General features: G+C 52.7%; 2 protein-coding genes across 2 annotated transcripts in view; one reads left to right on the top strand and one right to left on the bottom strand.

Annotated features, from left to right (window-relative positions):
• Window positions 1-1,864, top strand: part of MGAT2 (alpha-1,6-mannosyl-glycoprotein 2-beta-N-acetylglucosaminyltransferase) — a 1,965-nt gene extending 101 nt beyond the window's left edge. Inside the window, exon 2 of the mRNA XM_041458550.1 lies at window positions 1-1,864. Within this exon, the coding sequence (XP_041314484.1) occupies window positions 48-1,382 (1,335 nt within the window). The 5' untranslated portion in view covers window positions 1-47 and the 3' untranslated portion in view covers window positions 1,383-1,864.
• Window positions 1,865-2,522: 658 nt separating this feature from the next.
• Window positions 2,523-18,409, bottom strand: DNAAF2 (dynein axonemal assembly factor 2). Its single transcript, XM_041458551.1, has 3 exons — window positions 15,609-18,409; window positions 5,956-6,102; window positions 2,523-3,869 (listed from the first exon to the last, which is right to left on the bottom strand). The coding sequence occupies exons 1-3, from the start codon at window positions 17,505-17,507 to the stop codon at window positions 3,354-3,356; spliced, it is 2,562 nt and encodes an 853-aa protein (XP_041314485.1). The 5' UTR covers window positions 17,508-18,409; the 3' UTR covers window positions 2,523-3,353.
• Window positions 18,410-18,426: the final 17 nt, after the last annotated feature.

Here is an 18,426-nt window from a genome sequence, read left to right as displayed (position 1 = left end):
GGCGGCGGCGGCGGGAGCGGCGGAGCGGGGCCGCCGCCGCCGGGACGATGCGGCTGCGCGTCTACAAGCGCAAGGTGCTGCTGCTGGCGCTGGCGCTAGCGCTCTGCGCCCTGGCGCTCTGGGGCACCGGCGGCGGCGGGCGGCGGCGGCAGCAGCTGCAGCAGCAGCAGCAGCAGCAGCGGGGCGGTCCCGGTAGCACCGGGGAACCGCCGCGGGTCAGCGAGCTCCCGCCGCCGGTACCGCGCCGCCCCGCCGCCAACGCGTCGGCCGGCGTGGCGGCGGAGGTGCTGTCCGAGAACGCGACGCTGAGTTACCGCTCGCTCGTGTACCGCCTGAACTTCGACCAGCCGGTGCGGAACGCCGGGCGCTTCCCGGCGCGGCCCGACGTGGTGCTCGTGGTGCAGGTGCACGACCGCGCCGAGCACCTGCGGCTGCTGCTCGAGTCGCTGCGGCGGGCGGCGGGCGTGGAGAACGTGCTGCTGGTGCTGAGCCACGACCTGTGGGCCGAGGAGCTGAACCGGCTGGCGGCCCGCGTGGACTTCTGCCCGGTGCTGCAGGTGTTCTTCCCGTTCAGCATCCAGCTGTACCCGCGCGAGTTCCCGGGACACGACCCCCGCGACTGCCCCCGCGACGTGGGCAAGGCGGCGGCGCTGCGGCTGGGCTGCATCAACGCCGAGTTCCCGGACTCGTTCGGGCACTACCGCGAGGCGCGCTTCGCGCAGACCAAGCACCACTGGTGGTGGAAGCTGCACTTCGTGTGGGAGCGCGTGCGGGCGCTGCGGGAGCACGCGGGGCCCGTGCTCTTCCTGGAGGAGGATCACTACCTGGCGCCCGACTTCTACCACGTCCTCAAGCGGCTCTGGGCGCTGCGCCAGAGAGAGTGCCCCGAGTGCCAGCTCGTGTCGCTGGGCACCTACGGCCCCGTGCGGGGCGGCTTCGCCGGCCGCGCCGACAAGGTGGAGATGAAGACGTGGAAGTCCACGGAGCACAACATGGGCATGGCCTTCGGCAGAGACACCTACCAGAAGCTCATCGAGTGCACGGACGCCTTCTGCACCTACGATGACTACAACTGGGACTGGACTCTGCAGCACTTGACTGTCTCTTGTCTTCCAAAGTTCTGGAAAGTGCTGGTTCCCGAAATCCCCAGGATTTTTCACACGGGGGACTGTGGCATGCACCACAAGAAATCCTGCAGACCGTCCACCCAGAGTGCCAAAATCGATTCTCTCTTGAACAGCAACCAACAGTACCTGTTTCCCGAGGAGATGAGTGTCAGTAAAAGGTACTCCATGGCTCCCCTGTCCCCTCACGTCAAGAACGGAGGCTGGGGAGACATCAGGGACCACGAACTCTGCAAGAGCTACCGCAGACTCCAGTGAGGATCCTCCTCGCGGCGCCTTTTCTCCTTGAGTTGTTCCATTGTGTCTTTTCCAGGCACACACGTGTATAAACAGCATTTATGAGTTGGTTTCTGCTTTAATATGAATAAACATTCTTGTTAAAGGTGTCCCAAAATAGTAATCTCTCATGTTTGGCAACCACGTTTTGGAAGCGGGTGACGTGCTGCAGCCCCTACGCAAAAAGTGACCTGCTGCTGTGTTTGCTGGGAGGAGGAGGAGGAGGAGGAGGAGAACACTTTTAAGTGCATCTTTTTTGGTGCTTCAAAGCTCTGGTGGTGCCTGGGGTCCCACCCGGGGTCATCTCACCCCAGTCCCCGAGTCCCGGTTCGGTTGCGCTGTGTCGATGAATATATGAAGGATGAAAAAAAGAAAAAAAAATAAATCTCATTGTTTTTACTACGATGTAGATAAATATATGATTTTTTTAGTTCTGCCAAAATAAAAATTCTGTTGTTTTGTAAGCCTAGAGAAGTTCTTGATTGTCAGCAAAAAGATGATGTCACCTCGTGTTCCTAAAAAGTCAGGATGGGAAGGAGGGGGGAGTTGCTCTTCTTTAATCCTGAGGGTTGGACACGTGCCATCACTCCTAGCAGTGTGCATTTAACTTCATTACATTTTTAATGATACTCATTAATTGAGGCAGAAAAGAGTAGCAAATTGGTGGCACAACACCTCTTTTGTTTGGATTTATTTTTTTTAAAAGTTGTTTCAAATTAGCCGTGTGAAAACTGCTGCTGGGTGGTGGGAAGGGGCTGAGCTGGGGCCACGGAGCCATCTGTGAACGCTCCAGCAGCTTCAGTGCCACCCCTCTGCGAACTCAGCTGTGGCAGAAGCACCTCAGCAGCTTTTGCAGAGCACAGAAATGTGTCAGAGAAAGAAAATGCTGCTTTTTTTTCTTTTTTTCCGGGGTTATTTAACCACGATTTTGCAAGGTAATTGCTCCGTGTGCTGTTCTGCTGGGTGGGGGCTGCTGCTGAAGCTGTGCTGGTGCCTCAGCCTCGGAGACCTGTCCCAAAAAGCTGATGGGGTTGAGCTGAGCCCAGCAAAGCTGCAGCAGGATGTGCCCCCAGGGAGGGCAGGGCAGGTGTTTTGGGCAGCTGTGGCTCCTGCTGAACTCTGAAACCACACGCACAAACTGGTGTTTCACACAGAAATGGGACAGAGCAGCCCTGGAACGAGGCAAAATTGAATTGACTCTCCTCTAAAGCACCTCTCAAACAAAAACAGAAGTTGGTTCAGCAGCAGTGAGAAAGGAGAACAGGAAATTTATTATTAGATGTGTTCTCTTGGTTATTCTGCTTTAGGGAGGTGAGAAACGCTGAAACTCGAGGGAAACTGAGAAAAATAAATCTAAATCTGGCTAAAGAGAATCCATTTCACCAATTGTAAATACTTCAGAGCAGACATGCACCCAGAGGATGTTCTTGTGCAATGGAATTTGTTCAGCTGGGGGATATCTGGGTGCTGCAGATCTGAAGCACAGCACTAGGATGGAATACAGGGTATAAATGTTGATTATTTCTAGGAGACTAATTAGAACTTCTCCGGGTAATTAGAAATTTCATTTGATTGCTAAGAATCACTGTGAGTCTAATCCTGCAGTTATCACCAAATGAAAGGTTTGGAAAATGATGACTACTGCTCAATTCCCGAGGGAGCCATTAGACTGAGGATATATACAAATAATCCCTGAAACGTGGCAAGAGAATAAAAAATTTATGTAAACAATAAAGATACATTTTTTTCCAGGAGCTCAGAGTCACCTCCAACAGCAACTTTTCTGTGAAATTATTGCCACAGATGCCATTCGACAGCTGTTAAACTGTTAACAACGGAAAGTTTCGCTGTTGCACCAGTTTCGCTGGGAACTCATGGCTTCTGTGTCCTCCACCGGCCCGTGGAAGTCAGAACAAGCATGGAACAACAAGAGGAAATTCCAAAACAATGGAACTAATCGAGCTCGTAGAGCAGGGGGCTGTGGAAGAGCGCGGGGCAGCGCGCGCGGTGGTCGCGCAGGATCCGCACGCTGCCGTCCTTGGGGTTCACCTCCCGCAGGACGGGGGACCCTGCCCTGCTGCCCAGCCCCGGGGCTGCCTCCTGCTCCCCATCCCCATCCCCATCCCCCTGCTCCCCACCATCCCCACCATCCCCACGCCCCTGCAGCTCTCCTGCTTCTCCCCAGCCCGGCTCCGGGGCCGTGTCTCCTGCCGCAGCAGCACTTTCTAAATCGGGCTCCGTTCTGCCGGCTCCGCCAGCAATCGCCGGGCTGGTGGCAGGAGGTTCGTGCTGCAAACAATGGGGTGAAGCACAGCCTGCTTTTCCTATTGTTGCGGCTGTGGGAGCTGGGCTGGATCCTGCAGCACCTCCCTCGGCTGCGGGACGCTTTGTTTCTGCCTTTGTTTCGGGGTGCTTGCTGTGGGCTCCCCCCGAGCTGCCGAGTGCTCCTTGTCCATCACGTTCCCGTGGCTGTCGAGGAAATAAATGAATTATTTTGTAGCTGGAACAAACCGTGCACGCAAAGACAGGAGAGATTTGTTTCTCCAACAGCTCAGCTCCACTGGGATAGTGGAAAGTGTCCCTGCCCGTGGCAAGATGATCCTTAAGGTTCCAAATCAGGTTGTGATTCCAGGATTCTCCTCCCAGAATCCAAGTGAGCGGGTGCTGAGGTTTTCCTGCTCTTGTCTGGTGTTTGGGAATGAGGGGCAGGGAGGTCCTTCTGCTTCCCCAGGGTTTCCTGCTTCCCCTTCCAGCCCCAGCCACTCACCACACCCAGCCTGATCCCCAAATCCCCAAATCCCAGCGGCCACAGAATCAGCCAGGGGATCTCAACTCTTGTTGCAAGGTTGGAGCCTTGCAATTAGGGAAATTCCTGGCCTGTGGGGCTAATCTGGGAATTTGCCTCGGGAGAGGAGAAGCTGGAAGAGGTGCTGCCCAAACAGCACTTGCCTCATTTCACCATTTCTGGGAGTTTTGGCAAAAACCAGCTGGTAATTCATAGGTCCCTGTCAGTGCAGAGCCAGGATCAGGCAGGATCTATCCAAGAGCAGCTGGGTTCATGGATTCAGAGACAGAGTCTCTTTCTCACAGCCCCAAACCACAGGAAACTCAGGAAACACCAGGCAGTCCTTTCCAAACGGGACAGTTCTCCCACAGGACACGGTCATGGAATGCCCTGAGTTGGAAGGGACCCTCAGGAACCATCAGCTCTGTGCTGGAGGTTTGTATAAATGGGGTGGGACTGCTGGGATATGGTTTCTGAGTTTCATTGTGGTATTATAGTCTTATTATATGGTTGAGATAATTGAAAGATGGTAATAGTTTACATCTTGTTAGTGGCAAAGATTTTTCTGTTACAGAGCATTTTTAAAACTTTCTAGCCAATAGCACACTGAACATATTTTTCTACAATCTGAAAATCTACCTTAACCAAATCTAAAACTCAAACTACTATTTCATATCCCTACTTACTATACTTTTATACCTTTTCTACTTTCAAACTTTACAACTACAACTAACTCTAAACTCTCTACTCTTTCTATTTTTAAAACCTACTTTCACAACTTTCTAAAAATCCTCTTTTACCTTTACTCTGTTTCCCACAAACTCCAACTCCTGGCCCCTCAGGAGCAGGAATGGGATGATTTAGGCTATCTCAGCTGCCCTAAGGTCCCAAAAGGGACTCATCTGCTCTCCAGCACTTAGAATTTCAATTTTTGATGTCCAGCCCACAGCAGCTGTGAAAGCTGAGCTGGCTCCACTATCTTTGGGAAAGTCCAGCTCCAGAGGTCATGTGCTTCCTCTGAGCTTGCCTCCCAGTGACCCAGCTACACATTAACCCCAGCTGCAGGCTCCAGGCCACGGCACAGCAGGACCTGCTGCTTTCTGCTTTTTATGTTCCCTTCAAGAAGAGTTTTATCTGAATTTTGGAAGCAGTGCCTACTCAGAAATCCCAGTGAATGTGGGGGTTTGCCTCGCATTTCCCTCCTGACAAAATGAACATTTTGATTTCTTCATGTGTCCATCTGTTTTGCCAAGGGAGGACAGTTTAATCCCCTGCAGATCCCAGAAAGAGCCTGGCTTGTTCTGGACACAGGAAGGAGAGCCTGAGTGAGGCCTCAGACTACAAGGATTGAATTTGAGACCAGTGTTTAAGATTAATAGCCTCATGTTTAATTATCTACACAACAGGAACCCACCAAGTATTCCAATACATGGATTGAATAAAGATGAGGCAGGATTCTTCCCAGACAAAACCCTCTAGGATTTCTCTACCTGTACAAGGCTGAGTGGGTGCAAGGAAAAAGCACTTTTGAAATGACTGGATCACACTTCTGCACCTTCCAAATGAAACAGAGGAGGTTTCAATCCTCTGGTCACATGAAATGGCACAAACACAAGTTTTACTTCTGAAAACTGACATTTACACTTGCAAATAACCCCAGTCCTGGGCTTTCCCTGCTTCCTCAGGACAAAACAGGAACAGAGCTGTTTCAGTGGGATTTGACAGGATCTTGCTGAAGAACATCAATCTGTGCTGCTGCTGGATCCTTACCTCCACCCTGATTTGAATTCTGTCCTCAGTAACATCCAGCACTTCAATTAATGGCTGGCTTTCCAGCGCTGATTGGGAGCAAGGGGAAGGGCAGAAAGCAGTGCCTAGAAATCCATCAACGTTCTCCTCGCTGACAAACAACCTCTCCTAAAGAAAAAGAGAGAAAACAGCAGGTTATGTTCTTTTTGTGCTACGCTTCAGGGGTGCCGGGGCTAAAAACTCACTGCAAAGAAAGCCAGGACAGCAATTCCCAAGTTTCACAGCACACTCGAGTCTTGACAGAGAAATTCTAAGCCAGACATTCAAAGAACGAGGTGAAATGAATGAAAACCAGTGCTTAGCTAATTTTGCTTGAAAGTACAAATCTGCATCGTATCAAATAGAAAGGAAATATTATTTCTCTCTTTGGGTGGGTGACTAATACACAGATGTAGACTCTCTCTGAAAAATTATGTGTCCCAACCTCGTTCCACCCTCCTCACCTGTCTTAACCCCAGCAAGGTGTTAGACTGCTGTGGGTTTGTGTCCTGCCTGCCTGCAGGGAAACACAAACACCTCCCTGGAGAGGCACTGCAGGATCCTCACTGCAGGATCAGATCTGGAACACTCAGGGCTGGATCCATTTCACACCCAGCCACTGAGGCTGCTCTGATCTCCGTGCAGTTGGAAAAAAAAACAAAAAAACCCAAAAGCAAAAAAGGAGAGGTATCCACAGGCAGAGACACAGCCTGGGGTGTGTTTCCAGGCTGTTCATAAACAACCTGAAACGTGTTGCTACGGGTTTGGAGATTTAAATCAGTTACAGGTAATTAAAGGTCCTAAAATATATCCTGGAGGGGCTGTTTCATAGGCACTGCAGAGCTTTCCCTGTCCTTGTGTTATTCACACATCATCTGTGCAGGCTGAGGGGAAGGACAGACAAAATAAAAATGGTCTGACCGGGAGGAGTGGTTTAGGTTCTGGGAATTACCTTCCTTATTTAATTGGAAATAACAGGGACAACTTGCAAACCTTCCACATTAAGTCATACTTTTAAATGTCTCGGTCCAGTTCAACCTTCTTGTCAATCCAATGAAAGTTAAATTCAATTATCACTGACATCTTGCAGACCAAGAAGCAAAAAGGCAATTCTGCACATTTTTGGCCCCCTGTGGATGGAGCCTTATGCCCAGCCAGATGTCACATTGTGTCTGAGGTACAAAATTTAACTGTCATCTTGGAAAAAAAAAAACAAACCAGGATTGGAAAAATAAGCCAGAGTCCTATTTTTTCCACTAGTTAAATTAGAAATCACAATATGGAAAGTCATAACACACGTACTGTTGGTTTTCCAAGGCAGAGGATTGGATTCATTTTCTATCCAGAAAGATTACAATCCAGGCAAGGAGCCAGCACTGGATGCTGGGATGGTTTGGGGAGAGATTAAAGTGCAGCAGAGCTGCCCTGACTGAAAACCCTCTCAGAACATCCCTACTTCTTGCATTTCTGCATGCAAAGCCTAACATTCTTATTCCCTCGTGCTGCATCCTCTCCTGCCTGCCAGAGAGGGATCTGCCAGAGCTTCAGGCTGTGGAAATACTCTGCAGAGTTCAGAACAAGGCAGGGGCTGCAGACACAAAATCTGTGCAGCACCAGAGCTCCCACAAGCTCCTGAACCCCATCCTTGGGCAGCTCAGAATTCCCAGCTCTGCCCTGGATTGTTTGGCCCACAGAGCACAGACAGCTCAGCCTCCCTGCAGGAGATTTGGGATTTTGGTGCCCTGCCTGCACTTCCAGGGAGAGCAAAGCACAACCCTCCTCACCCAGCTGAAAAATCCAAGTGTGGGAATCACAGCATGGTTTGGTTGGAGGGGATCTCACAGCTCAGCTCATTCCAACCCCTGCCAGGGGATTTATTTCAGGACCTTTCATTACCTTCCACTAGACCAGGCTGCACCGAGTCTCATCCTACGTTTCCTCCATAAAATGAGGAAAATAACCTCTTTTCCCTCTGAATGTGCCTCTGGCACCCGTGCTGTGTCAGGGACACCCTCTCCTCCTCAGTGCAACCAGGACTTTGAAATCTGGCAGCAAACGCCCTGAATCTTTCTGGAGAATTTCTTCCTGATTAAAAGCAAAAGAATTTGATTTCTTCACAGAAAATACAGTTAGAAAAGAAACACTGAATGGGAGGTCTATTATCAGGAAAGGCTCTTCCCCCAGAGGGGGCTGGCACTGCCCAGGCTCCCCAGGAATGGGCACAGCCCCGAGGCTGCCAGAGCTCCAGGAGCTGCCAGGGATGCCAGGCTGGGATTGTTGGGGGTCTGGACAGGGCCAGGAGCTGCCCTGGCTGATTCCCGTGGGTCTCTTCCAGCTCAGAATATTCCACAATTCTGTGATTAATCCGTGCTTTAAATGAGGATAGAAAGTAACCCCTTGTGCTGTTGCTCCGTTAATTCTGACTCACTGCCTAAACCAATTTTTCCAAGTTTCATCCCAGCCCAACACTGAATTCCCAGAAGTATTTACCATTTTATCCCATCCCTACACCCCATGGCCTGCCATAAATCACAGACCTGGGGTGTGTTTGTTATCAGGAAGGTGATTATCATTAGCCTGTTCCACCAGGCACTGTAACTCAGACTTTGTATTCACGGGGAGCACACACCGAGGCATTTATATTACTGCAGATGTTATCAGAGCACAGACCTTGGAAAAAAATGATTCAGGAATTTATTCTAAAGCCTGCTCTGCCTTCCAAGCCAGAGCAAACAGAGGACACCCATCTGCAGCTGATTTCAATGACCCTGTAAAATAATTCTTCAATTTAAGCCGTTTATTTTCTGGTATTTATGATGCTCTCTTAGCAACTTCGAATTTAATTTGTTTTTCCCTGCACACACTGTCATCTGCTGTTTGGTACACATTCATTTTTCCCTGTGACTAAACTGAGACCAAATTAACATCAACCTTAGCAGGGATGACTGTGGTTTCTGGAACACTTCATCATTCAAACCCATCCTCGTGTCTCGCGGCACCGACAGCGCCCGCCGCTCCCCTCCCGGCTCCCTCAGCACCCAAATGGCTTTATTCTGCTTTAATTTCTCCAAATTGAAGACATTTTCCATCCAGAGTTACCTCCCACGCAGGCTGCAAGTTTGAAAAGCAGGACAGATTTCAAGCTTAAATTCATGAGAGGATCAGGGAATCCCAGGATGGGTTGGGAGAGGATTTAAATCCCATCCAGTTCCAACCCTGCCGTGGGCAGGGACCTTCCACTGTCCCAGGCTGCTCCAAACCCCATTCAAACTGGCCTTGGACACTTCCAGGGATGGGGCAGCCACAACCTCTCTCATCAAAACCCAACAATTGATGCCAATATGGGAAAGGACCTGGATTTCCTGACCTCTGCATTTGTGGGATCCCAGCGCAAACCAGCTCTGAGAGCTGAGAATTTGAAGCTCAAAGTTTTGGTGCCTGTAGTGAAATGAAAACTTTTCTGAGGTGCTCATGACTGCAAAGATGAAACAGCTCCAGAGAAGCTTTGATGAGCTTCATCAGCAGGTTAATAATGTTTCCTGACATAACTGTTTTGTGTAGTCATGGTATTCCCAAAATGCAGCTACCAATTAAAGACTATTCAGAAATTAGTTTGTTTTATAGCAGAAGCAAACTAATTATGGTCCTTAATGTAGCTTGGGAAAGGGATTACTTTGAAAAACGTGAAATAATAAGTTTGTTGTGTTCTCCTTCTTTGTCCTTCTCTGACCTCCCAAAAAACTTGCCAAGAGTCTTGAAATGCTGAGCACAGAATTAACTGAACCAAAAATAAACTGTTGGAGGATTACATTCAACAGCCCCAGTTTCCAGCAGCATCTTCTTAGAAGTAACCCCTAACTATTACAATAAGTCTTTATAGTAGCTTGGAAATTGAAAATTATAACTTTAAATAGCTTGGAAATGAGAGCAAAACAGCTCTCCAGGATGGATTTCTCCAGGAAAGGTGGCAAAGGTTTAAAACATCCATGTTTGACATGTCCCTACACGGCTCTCAAGGCTTCATGCTTGGTTGACTCTCCAACCAAGGAACACTTTCATCCACAAGAGCTCAAATTCTGAGCTCAGAGAGGACAAGGACAGCCTAGCATGGCCTAAGGGGGCACTTCCAGCCCATGGGGACACTTCCAGCCCATGGGGACACCTCCAGCCCTTGGGGACACTTCCAGCCCTCGGGGACACTTCCAGCCCTCGGGGACACTTCCAGCCCTTGGCCTCTTCCACACGGTCCCAGTGCCAGCAGCAACAGAACTCTGCCACCTGCAGCTCCACACGAGTGATGTAGGGAAATTGAGATGAGATATTGGGAATTGGGAATTCCTGGCTGGCAGGGTGGGCAGGCCCTGGCACAGGGTGCCCAGAGCAGCTGTGGCTGCCCCTGGATCCCTGGAAGTGCCCAAGGCCAGGCTGGATCAGCCCAGATCACCTTACCAGGCCCCAGCCTCTTCTAGGGGCACTTAATCATCCCAGAATCCCAGAATGGTTTGGATTGGAAGGGACCTTAAATCCCATCCAGTGTCACCCCTGCCACCCCTGGGACACTTCCACTGTCCCAGGCTGCTCCAGCCCCAGTGTCCAGCCTGGCCTTGGGCACTGCCAGGGATCCAGGGGCAGCCACAGCTGCTCTGGCAATTCCAGCTCAGCCAGCAATTCCCATTCCCAATCTCCCATCCATCCCTGCCCTCTGGCAGTGGGAGCCATTCCCTGTGTCCTGTCCCTCCATGCCTTGTCCCCAGTCCCTCTCCAGCTCTCCTGGAGCCCCTTCAGGCCCTGCCAGGGGCTCTGAGCTCTCCCTGGAGCCTTCTCCTCTCCAGGGAACATTCCCAGCTCTCCCAGCCTGGCTCCAGAGCAGCTCCAGCCCTTGGAGAAGCTCCATGGTTTCTCTGGACTTGCTTCAACAGCTCCACTTTTTTTTTTTTTTTAACCAGCTGCTTTCTGAAGGGAAAAGCAGCAGGAGCTTCCAAAGGGTCTCCTTCACAAGGCACTGGTGGCTGAGCCAAGCAGAAAAATCACACCCATGTAGAACATCCTGCATGGAGGCTTCAACATTCCCAGGAAAGTTAAACAAAATTTCCCTATCTCTGAGCAATTCCCATTTGGATCCCTCACACACAGCCTAACTCAGACCCAGCTCCAACCATGAACTCCTCAGGAATGTTCAATATAATCTTTTTCAGCCTGTAAATGTAGGAAGGAAATATTTCCTCTGTTTTCCTCTGCTCCCTGCTGTTCTCTGGAGCCCCGTGGGGGTTTATGTGAGTTAAATCCTAATATTCTCCATGAGATCTGACGGGGTCTTTTAGGAAAGGGATGGGCTGGCTGCAACTCCCTGCCCAGCCAGGGGTACCCAGGGGGAAGTGCCCAGAGGAATGAGCACACATCCTCTGAACAAACCCACTGCAGGCCCCTGCAAGGGCAGGAAGGGTGTGGACAGCCCAAACGGGAATTCCTGCGTGAGCCAGTCTTTTTCTAATCCCATGAAAACGAACAGACGCGACCCCAGAACCGCAGAATTAACTCCCTGCCAATTGTGTTTCACATGCTCCAAGAACTGAGCCCCCAAAGTCTCAGCAGCTCAATACACCCCCAGAAAACTGCTTTTTATTTCTGTTAGGAATCGAGCATTTAACCCCAGGAGGCCAAACATTCCAAGACATTCCAAGTGCTTTCCAAAGGCACAATTTTCATAATTGCCCAGCTCCAGCACTACCATAAACCAGGACACACTGGGACATGTTCTCAGAAGCCCTGCCTGGCAGGCTTACAAATTGTATTAATGGTTATTTAACTCCCAACAGTTCTTCCTTCATCATTTTCTCCCCAGGCTGTGTTGTCTGGAAATGAAGGGGAACTCTCTGATGTGGGAGTTTCCCAGGCCTGAATTCCCTGGATTTGAGGAAAAGGTGTAGAAGGTTACAGAGGGTGAACTGCAGTGAAGAGCAATGGGGAGAGCACAGCCCATGGCTGGAATTTCGAGGCAAAGAGCAGAGATCTCGGCAGTGGGGAAATCAGGCAGCTTCTTCAGGTCATGAGATTATTCCCTGGAAAAACAGGGCCTGGAGCAAGGCCTGAAGAAGGATCAGCACCGTGGTCTCTGCTGCAGTGACTGCAGTCACAAAAGGTGGCTTTTGAACCCCTGAAATATGTGACCCTAAGCCCACAACGTTCAAAGTTATGGAATCTTTCTTTTTATAGGATTTCTGGTCACCATAACCAGCCATAGAACCAAGATGATCCAGTCCAGCTGCAGTGTGGACATTCTGGTTTGGCCAAGGAGTGAAACTCCTCACGGTTAAAGTCCAGGGAGGAGCAGGGCACTGTAAAGATTTCCTGGAGTGGGAATTCCAACTGCTCAGCATCTATGGAAACTGAGCTCTAAATAGATCCTCTTCCAGCCCAGGGATTCAGCCACTGCTCAATACAAAAGGAAAAGCAGCTCTCGAAGTTCCGTTTCAAGCACGGTGTTCTAAGGATGAGCTCAACTCGTTCTTCTCCCAGCACGTGGATCAGAGCAGCTTCCAAGAAGGAATTGGCATTAATGGGAGTGATGTGGGCAGGCAGCCCCATGGCATGGGGCAACGAGGAGGGGCAGACTGAGCTAACCCGGGCTGGAATGTTCCATGGAACACCACAGCACCCTTGGCTTTCCCAGAATGGAGCAGAGCAGGAATTCCATAGCTGTTAAAAACACTGGACAGGGCCTGGAGCAACCTGGGACAGGGAAAGGTGTCCCTGTCCAAGGAACTTGAGCTTTAGGATCCCTCCCAACACAAACCATTCCATGATTCACTTCTGCCAGGCACCATCCTCTGGCAACGCTGCTGTGAGAGAGGAGATGACCAACAAGCACATTGGGAGGGGCAGGATAAAATTCCTGCTCCAGGATAAGATTCCTGCTCCAGGATAAAATTCCTGCTCCAGGGTAAGATTCCTGATCCAGGATAAGATTCCTGCTCTAGGATTGTAAGAAAAGATCCCTGCTCCAGGATAAAATTGCTGCTCCAGGATAAGATTCCTGATCCAGGATAAAATTGCTGCTTCAGGATAAAATTCCTGCTCCAGGATAAAATTCCTGCTCCAGGATAAGATTCCTGCTCCAGGATAAAATTGCTGCTTCAGGATAAAATTGCTGCTCCAGGATAAAATTCTGCTCCAGGCTAAAATTCCTGCTCCAGGATAAAATTCCTGCTCCAGGATAAGATTCCTGCTCCAGGATAAGATTCCTGATCCAGGATAAAATTCCTGCTCCAGGGTAAGATTCCTGATCCAGGATAAGATTCCGCTCCAGGATAAAATTCCTGCTCCAGGATAAGATTCCTGCTCCAGGATAAGATTCCTCCTCCAGGACTGTAAGAAAAGATCCCTGCTTCAGGATAAAATTCCTGCTCCAGGATAAGATTCCTGCTCCAGGATAAAATTCCTTCTCCAGGATAAGATTCCTGGTCCAGGATAAGATTCCTGCTCTAGGATTGTAAGAAAAGATCCCTGATCCAGGATAAAATTGCTGCTCCAGGATAAGATTCCTGCTCCAGGGTAAAATTCTGCTCCAGGATAAGATTCCTGCTCCAGGATAAGATTCCTGCTCCAGGATAAGACTCCCACTCGCCTCAGCCCCAGGAGCTCCCTTTAGGCAGTGACTGCTCCGCACTCTGCAGTGAGGGATGTGACTCCTCACAGGTCTCGGAGCAAGCACCACAGCTCTGATTTACAGAATGAGACTCAAGGCAGAAAAGCCCCAAGGTGGCATCAGACAAATTGAAGGAATCAACATAAGTCGAAGAAAAGCGACCAGGAACAAATGGTTAATGGCCAGAAGGCAGCAAGTAATAGTGGCTCTAATTAAATATTCATTTTTCTCCCTTCACTCTGAGCGAGTGCAGCTCTCAGGCGCTTTGGGGAAATAGCACAGATTTAAAAAAAAAGCAAACAGGACAAATGACTTCAGTTTATTTCTCCTGCTTCAGTTTGCAGGCCCAGTGTCCGAAAGGACTGGAGGCCAGGAGAATCTCTTGGAGTCTGCTGTGAATGAACGGCCAGGAAGATGATGACTAATGCCCAATCTCTTTCTCCTACTCCACCCAAAACATTCTGCAATATATAATAAAATCAGCATATCCAAGGAGTTTTTGTAACCCACAAAGCCAAAAATCCCATGACTGGGTGGCCTTTTAAAACCTTTCAATCCCAAAAATGTTCCTCCAGTGGCAATAACAAATCCATATACCAAACTTCCAACCATTAGTGCAGCCACCACCGAGTTCCCCACTAAGCCATGTTCTCAAGTGCCACATCCACAGGTTTTTCTGAGCATTCCCAGGGATGGGGACTCCAGCAGTGCCCTGGGCAGCCTCAGTACCTGCACAGAAAACAGGCAGGAGTTTACACAGTGGCTTTTTTGACGTGGCAGCAGCAGGCAGTGCCAGATCACAGCCGTGAGCAGCAGCCCTGAGTGTTCTGTGGCCCCACTTGCACAGACTTGCAGGCTCCTGCTCCGGTAAAAGCAAAGGAAATGCTCTGCAAACAGCCCAGCGTGGGTGGTTCTCCATAAATTCATCATCTTTGGTGCTTCCCCGAAATGATCAGCTCCTCCTTCACAGGAATTGCTGCTGTAAAAGGTGTGTGGCTGCTAAATGGGAAACTCGACGTGGTTTCAGCTGCACAAACACTAATTGGATAAATATCTTTCAAAATCATGCACAAGTCATTTCCAGTTGGAGGGATGGAGCAATTAAGCTGCTCCAAGCCAAGTCTATCCCAGTGGATGTGCTTGAAGCCTGCCAGCTTCCTGGACAAGCAATCCCACTGCACGTGATCCAAACTGCAGAGGGTTTTATTGCTCTCAACTCCAGCCAAACTCCAAATCCCATGGCTAGAAGGTAGCACAAGAACTGTGCAGCTTTAATCCCTGCTCATGAGAAACTGTCTGCAAGTCTGAGCTCACAGAGGAAACGTGGTTCTCCACAAAACTTGTGTGAGTGGCTCTGGACAGTGTCACAAGGTGGGCATCCCTTTGGGGACACTGGATGCAGCCACCCCACCTTCTCCCACCACGGGAGCATCACTGCCCAACAACCCATAAAATCAGAAAATACTGAATTAGAATCACATTCAGACAGAGCAAAGCGGGACAGTTCATAGCTGCTGCTTGCTGTTCTGCTCTGGTTGAACTAATGGGGGTTCTTGTGGCTGTAAGTGGGAATTCTGTCCCAAAACACAGACACAGGGACACTCCCCTACACTTCATGATGGTGTGTGCACACGTGTGTAAGGCTGGTGTATCATAAAGAGCTCTCTTTGTGTGAACAGGCTGCACGAGCAATTTACAGGGCTTTAAAAGTGAGCACTAAGGACACAGAGGACATTCATCACCAGAACTTCCCTTCGAAAAAACTCTGTATGGGAGGCAGAAGTCATTCCCATTCCAAGGATGAAGCTGTCAGCTCCACGGTACAAGACTCGCACAAATCAGGTCACGGCACTGACACCCGGGAGCAGCTCTCGGAGGAAGCAGAACTTCCCAGCGCCGCTCAGAGCTCCCAGAGCTGCTCTCAGCACACAGCAGCCGCACCCGGCAGCGGCACCGGGGCCAGGTGACAGCCCAGCGCTGCCACCGTTACCTGCAGAGCGGAGGGCTCCGGGCCGAAGCTGAACTTGTCCCAGAGGCCGGTGCTGCCGGGGGCCTTGGCGAGCCGCAGCACGGCGTTGTGGGCAGAGACGCTGACGCTGCTCTCGGGGGACAGCAGCGCGGCAGGGAGCCGCAGGAACAGGGCGAAGGCCGCCGTGTCGGTGCGGAAGCGGAGGCTGTAGTGCCGGGTGCCCACGTCCCCGCGGAGGCTCTGCGGCTGGATGCCGGGCACCAGCAGGATCAGCGTGAGGGACGCCTCGTCCTGCCGGGCGCGGAAGGGAGGGCAGGTGGCCGTCTCGCTGGGGTGGCCCTCGGGGCGCTGCGGAGGGGTGTCCCCGGTGGGCATGGCCGGCTCGGGGCTGGCGGTGGGGGAAGCGGCGCCGGAGCAGGGCAGTGGCGGCTCCCGGGGCTCGGTGGGGAGTTCTGCGGGTGGAACAGCGGCGGGGGCGGTGAAGGGCCCAGAGCGGGGGTCAGTGGTTGGACCAGCGGGGGGCTCAGAGCTTGGATCAGTGGGAGGTTCAGCAGCGGGTTCAGAGGTTGGATCAGCGGCAGGGTCAGCAGGGAAGTCAGAGGTTGGATCAGCGGGAGGTTCACGCCAGGGTTCAGCGGGTGGATCACAGAGTGGGTCTAGGGGCAGTTCAGCGGGGGGCTCGGCACACGGAGCAGCGGCAGGATCACACACTGGGTCAGCCGGGGGTTCGGCCAGCGGATCACCGCGCTCGCCGCCGCCACACGCGCCCCGGGCCGCGCCGCCAGGCCCGAGTTCTGGGGGAGGAGCCGCTCCGCCGCCCGCCTCTGCCGGGCCTGCCTCTGCCGGCCCCTCGGCAGCGGGCTCGGCCTCCTCCAGCCGCTCCCGCGGGCCGGGCGGCTGCACCACGGGCAGCGTGACCTGCAGCTGCCGCTGGGCCCGGTTGAAGGCGGCCCGCCCGGCGCTCTCGTCCACGTCGTAGGGGAGGCGGAGGCGCAGGCGGTAGGCGGGACACCGCGAGTCCAGCCGCAGCTCCCGCCCGCGGATCTCCAGCTCCGCCTGCTCGGCGGAGCGCAGCAGCGGCAGCTCCACCGTCACCACCAGCTCCCGCGGCACCGGGCTGGGCGCTGAGTCGCGGCTGTGCCGGTAGTCCTGCAGGTCCACGTAGGAGCGGTGGCGGATGCTCCAGCGCGGCGTGGTGGGGCCGGAGGGCGGCGGGGGCGCGGCGGGCGAGGAGCCCGCGGCGGCGGCGGGCGGCGGGGCAGCGGCGGGCGGGAAGGGGAAGGGCGGCAGCGGGGACTCGCCGTCGTCGGGCGGCTTCGGGGCGCCGCCGGGCAGCGGGGAGCGGATGACGGGCGCCTGCGGGACGCCCTTGTAGGAGACCCCTCGCAGGACGGTGGCGTTGTTGCGGTCCAGCCGCACCCCGCACTGGCTCTCCACGGCCTCCAGCGCCGTGTCGCGGAGCAGGCGGCGGAAGCGGGCGCTGCGGGCGGCCAGGCGCAGCGCGGCGGGGTGGAACACCACGTCGTACAGGAGGCGGCGGCGGCCGGCGGGGCGCAGCTCCTCGCGGCCCGGGGCCAGGCTGTAGGGCAGCTCCCAGCGCTGCCCGCCGCGCTCGGCGCGGACCCGCGGCTCCCCCATCAGCGGGTTGCTGCAGACATTGATGTAGCAGCGGCGGGAGCCCTCCTGGCTCGTCCGCAGCACGAAGCCCGGCGTCGGGTGCACGAAGCGCACCTCCACGCCGCGCTCCCGCTCCAGAGCCGCCACCTCCTCCTCGTACAGCCGGCGCTGCTCGGGGTCGGTGAGCTCGGCCGCGTACTCCGCGAACAGCGCGCGGAAGCGCTCGTCGCGGAAGGCGCGCTGGAGCCGCTCCGCCTCCTCGGCGCTGAGGTCCAGGTCTTGCAGCCGCCCCGCGCCCGCCATGGCCCCGGCACGGCTCGGCCCGGCCGGGAGCGCTGCTGGGGGCACGGCGGACAAGATGGCGGGCGTTGCTGTGGTGACGGTAAACAAGATGGCGGCGCCTGCGCGGCTGTTGCTATGGAGACGGCAAACAACATGGCGGGCGGCCCCTCAGGGCCGAGGCCTCTCCGGCCGGGCCTCGCCTTTTCCCTCCCCTCAGTGGCTTCCAGCCATCGCCCCTGGCATCAGCAGGGCTGGTTTTCCTCCGTCATTTCCTCATCCTTCTGCAAAGTCTGTGGTCCCTCCCCATGCCACAGCTCCGAGCTCCACTGCCGTCCCCTCACAGAGCACGTTTAAATCCTCGCCAGACCCAGCTTCCCTGCTGGCCCTGCTGTCCCCTCAAGAGCCTGTATCCTGCTGTCCTTCCTCGTTCCTGCTGTGAAAAACGAGGTTCACTTTCCTGGGTAAATTTAGAAGTTAAATAAAGGACAGTAGGATACAAAAATAAAGCAAAGGTAACAGCTGGGTGCTTGGCATTCAGCCAGGAGCACACCTGCTATTTCAGAGAAACCCTTTACACACCTTTTCTATTGCATCAGCCTACTGCATATTCATAGTTATGCATATTTAACTTTTCCCCAAACTAGTTTGCATGTTCTAAGAAGTGTTTAGCATCAGGTCCACGTTTCCAGAGCATGCACATTTCTTGCTGTGGTTTCAGTCCATTCTTACCACCTCTGTCTGTATTTTGGTCTGTAATTTTTACAGACAGTAGGTGTTCACAGTAGCAGGGATCTTCATCACACATTCATTGGGTGTTATCCCAACTAAGCAGGCAGTTCAATTATCACAAGAATAACTGTATCAGCTGTTTCACTGCCATGTGTAAGTGTAGTTAATAGCAGAAATAAAAACTGTATAGCAAAGTGACTTTCACATTGTA

This window comes from Pyrgilauda ruficollis, unplaced genomic scaffold (assembly GCF_017590135.1).
Source record: "Pyrgilauda ruficollis isolate IOZ18807 unplaced genomic scaffold, ASM1759013v1 scaffold129, whole genome shotgun sequence".
NCBI classification, from domain to species: Eukaryota; Metazoa; Chordata; class Aves; order Passeriformes; family Passeridae; genus Pyrgilauda; species Pyrgilauda ruficollis.
Note: the sequence above shows the minus strand (reverse complement) of the source record. Positions and strands in the feature narration are given on the sequence as shown.

Bases quoted from the DNA above. Each gene is read 5' to 3' on its own strand.
- DNAAF2 (XM_041458551.1), bottom strand. From the start codon at position 17,507: ATGGCGGGCGCGGGGCGGCTGCAAGACCTGGACCTCAGCGCCGAGGAG. The intron at 6,103-15,608 runs GTAACGGTGGCA...CTTTTTCTTTAG, and splicing joins CGGAGCCCTCCGCTCTGCAG to GAGAGGTTGTTTGTCAGCGA. The intron at 3,870-5,955 runs GTAAGGATCCAG...TTTCCTCGACAG, and splicing joins GAATTCAAATCAGGGTGGAG to CCACGGGAACGTGATGGACA.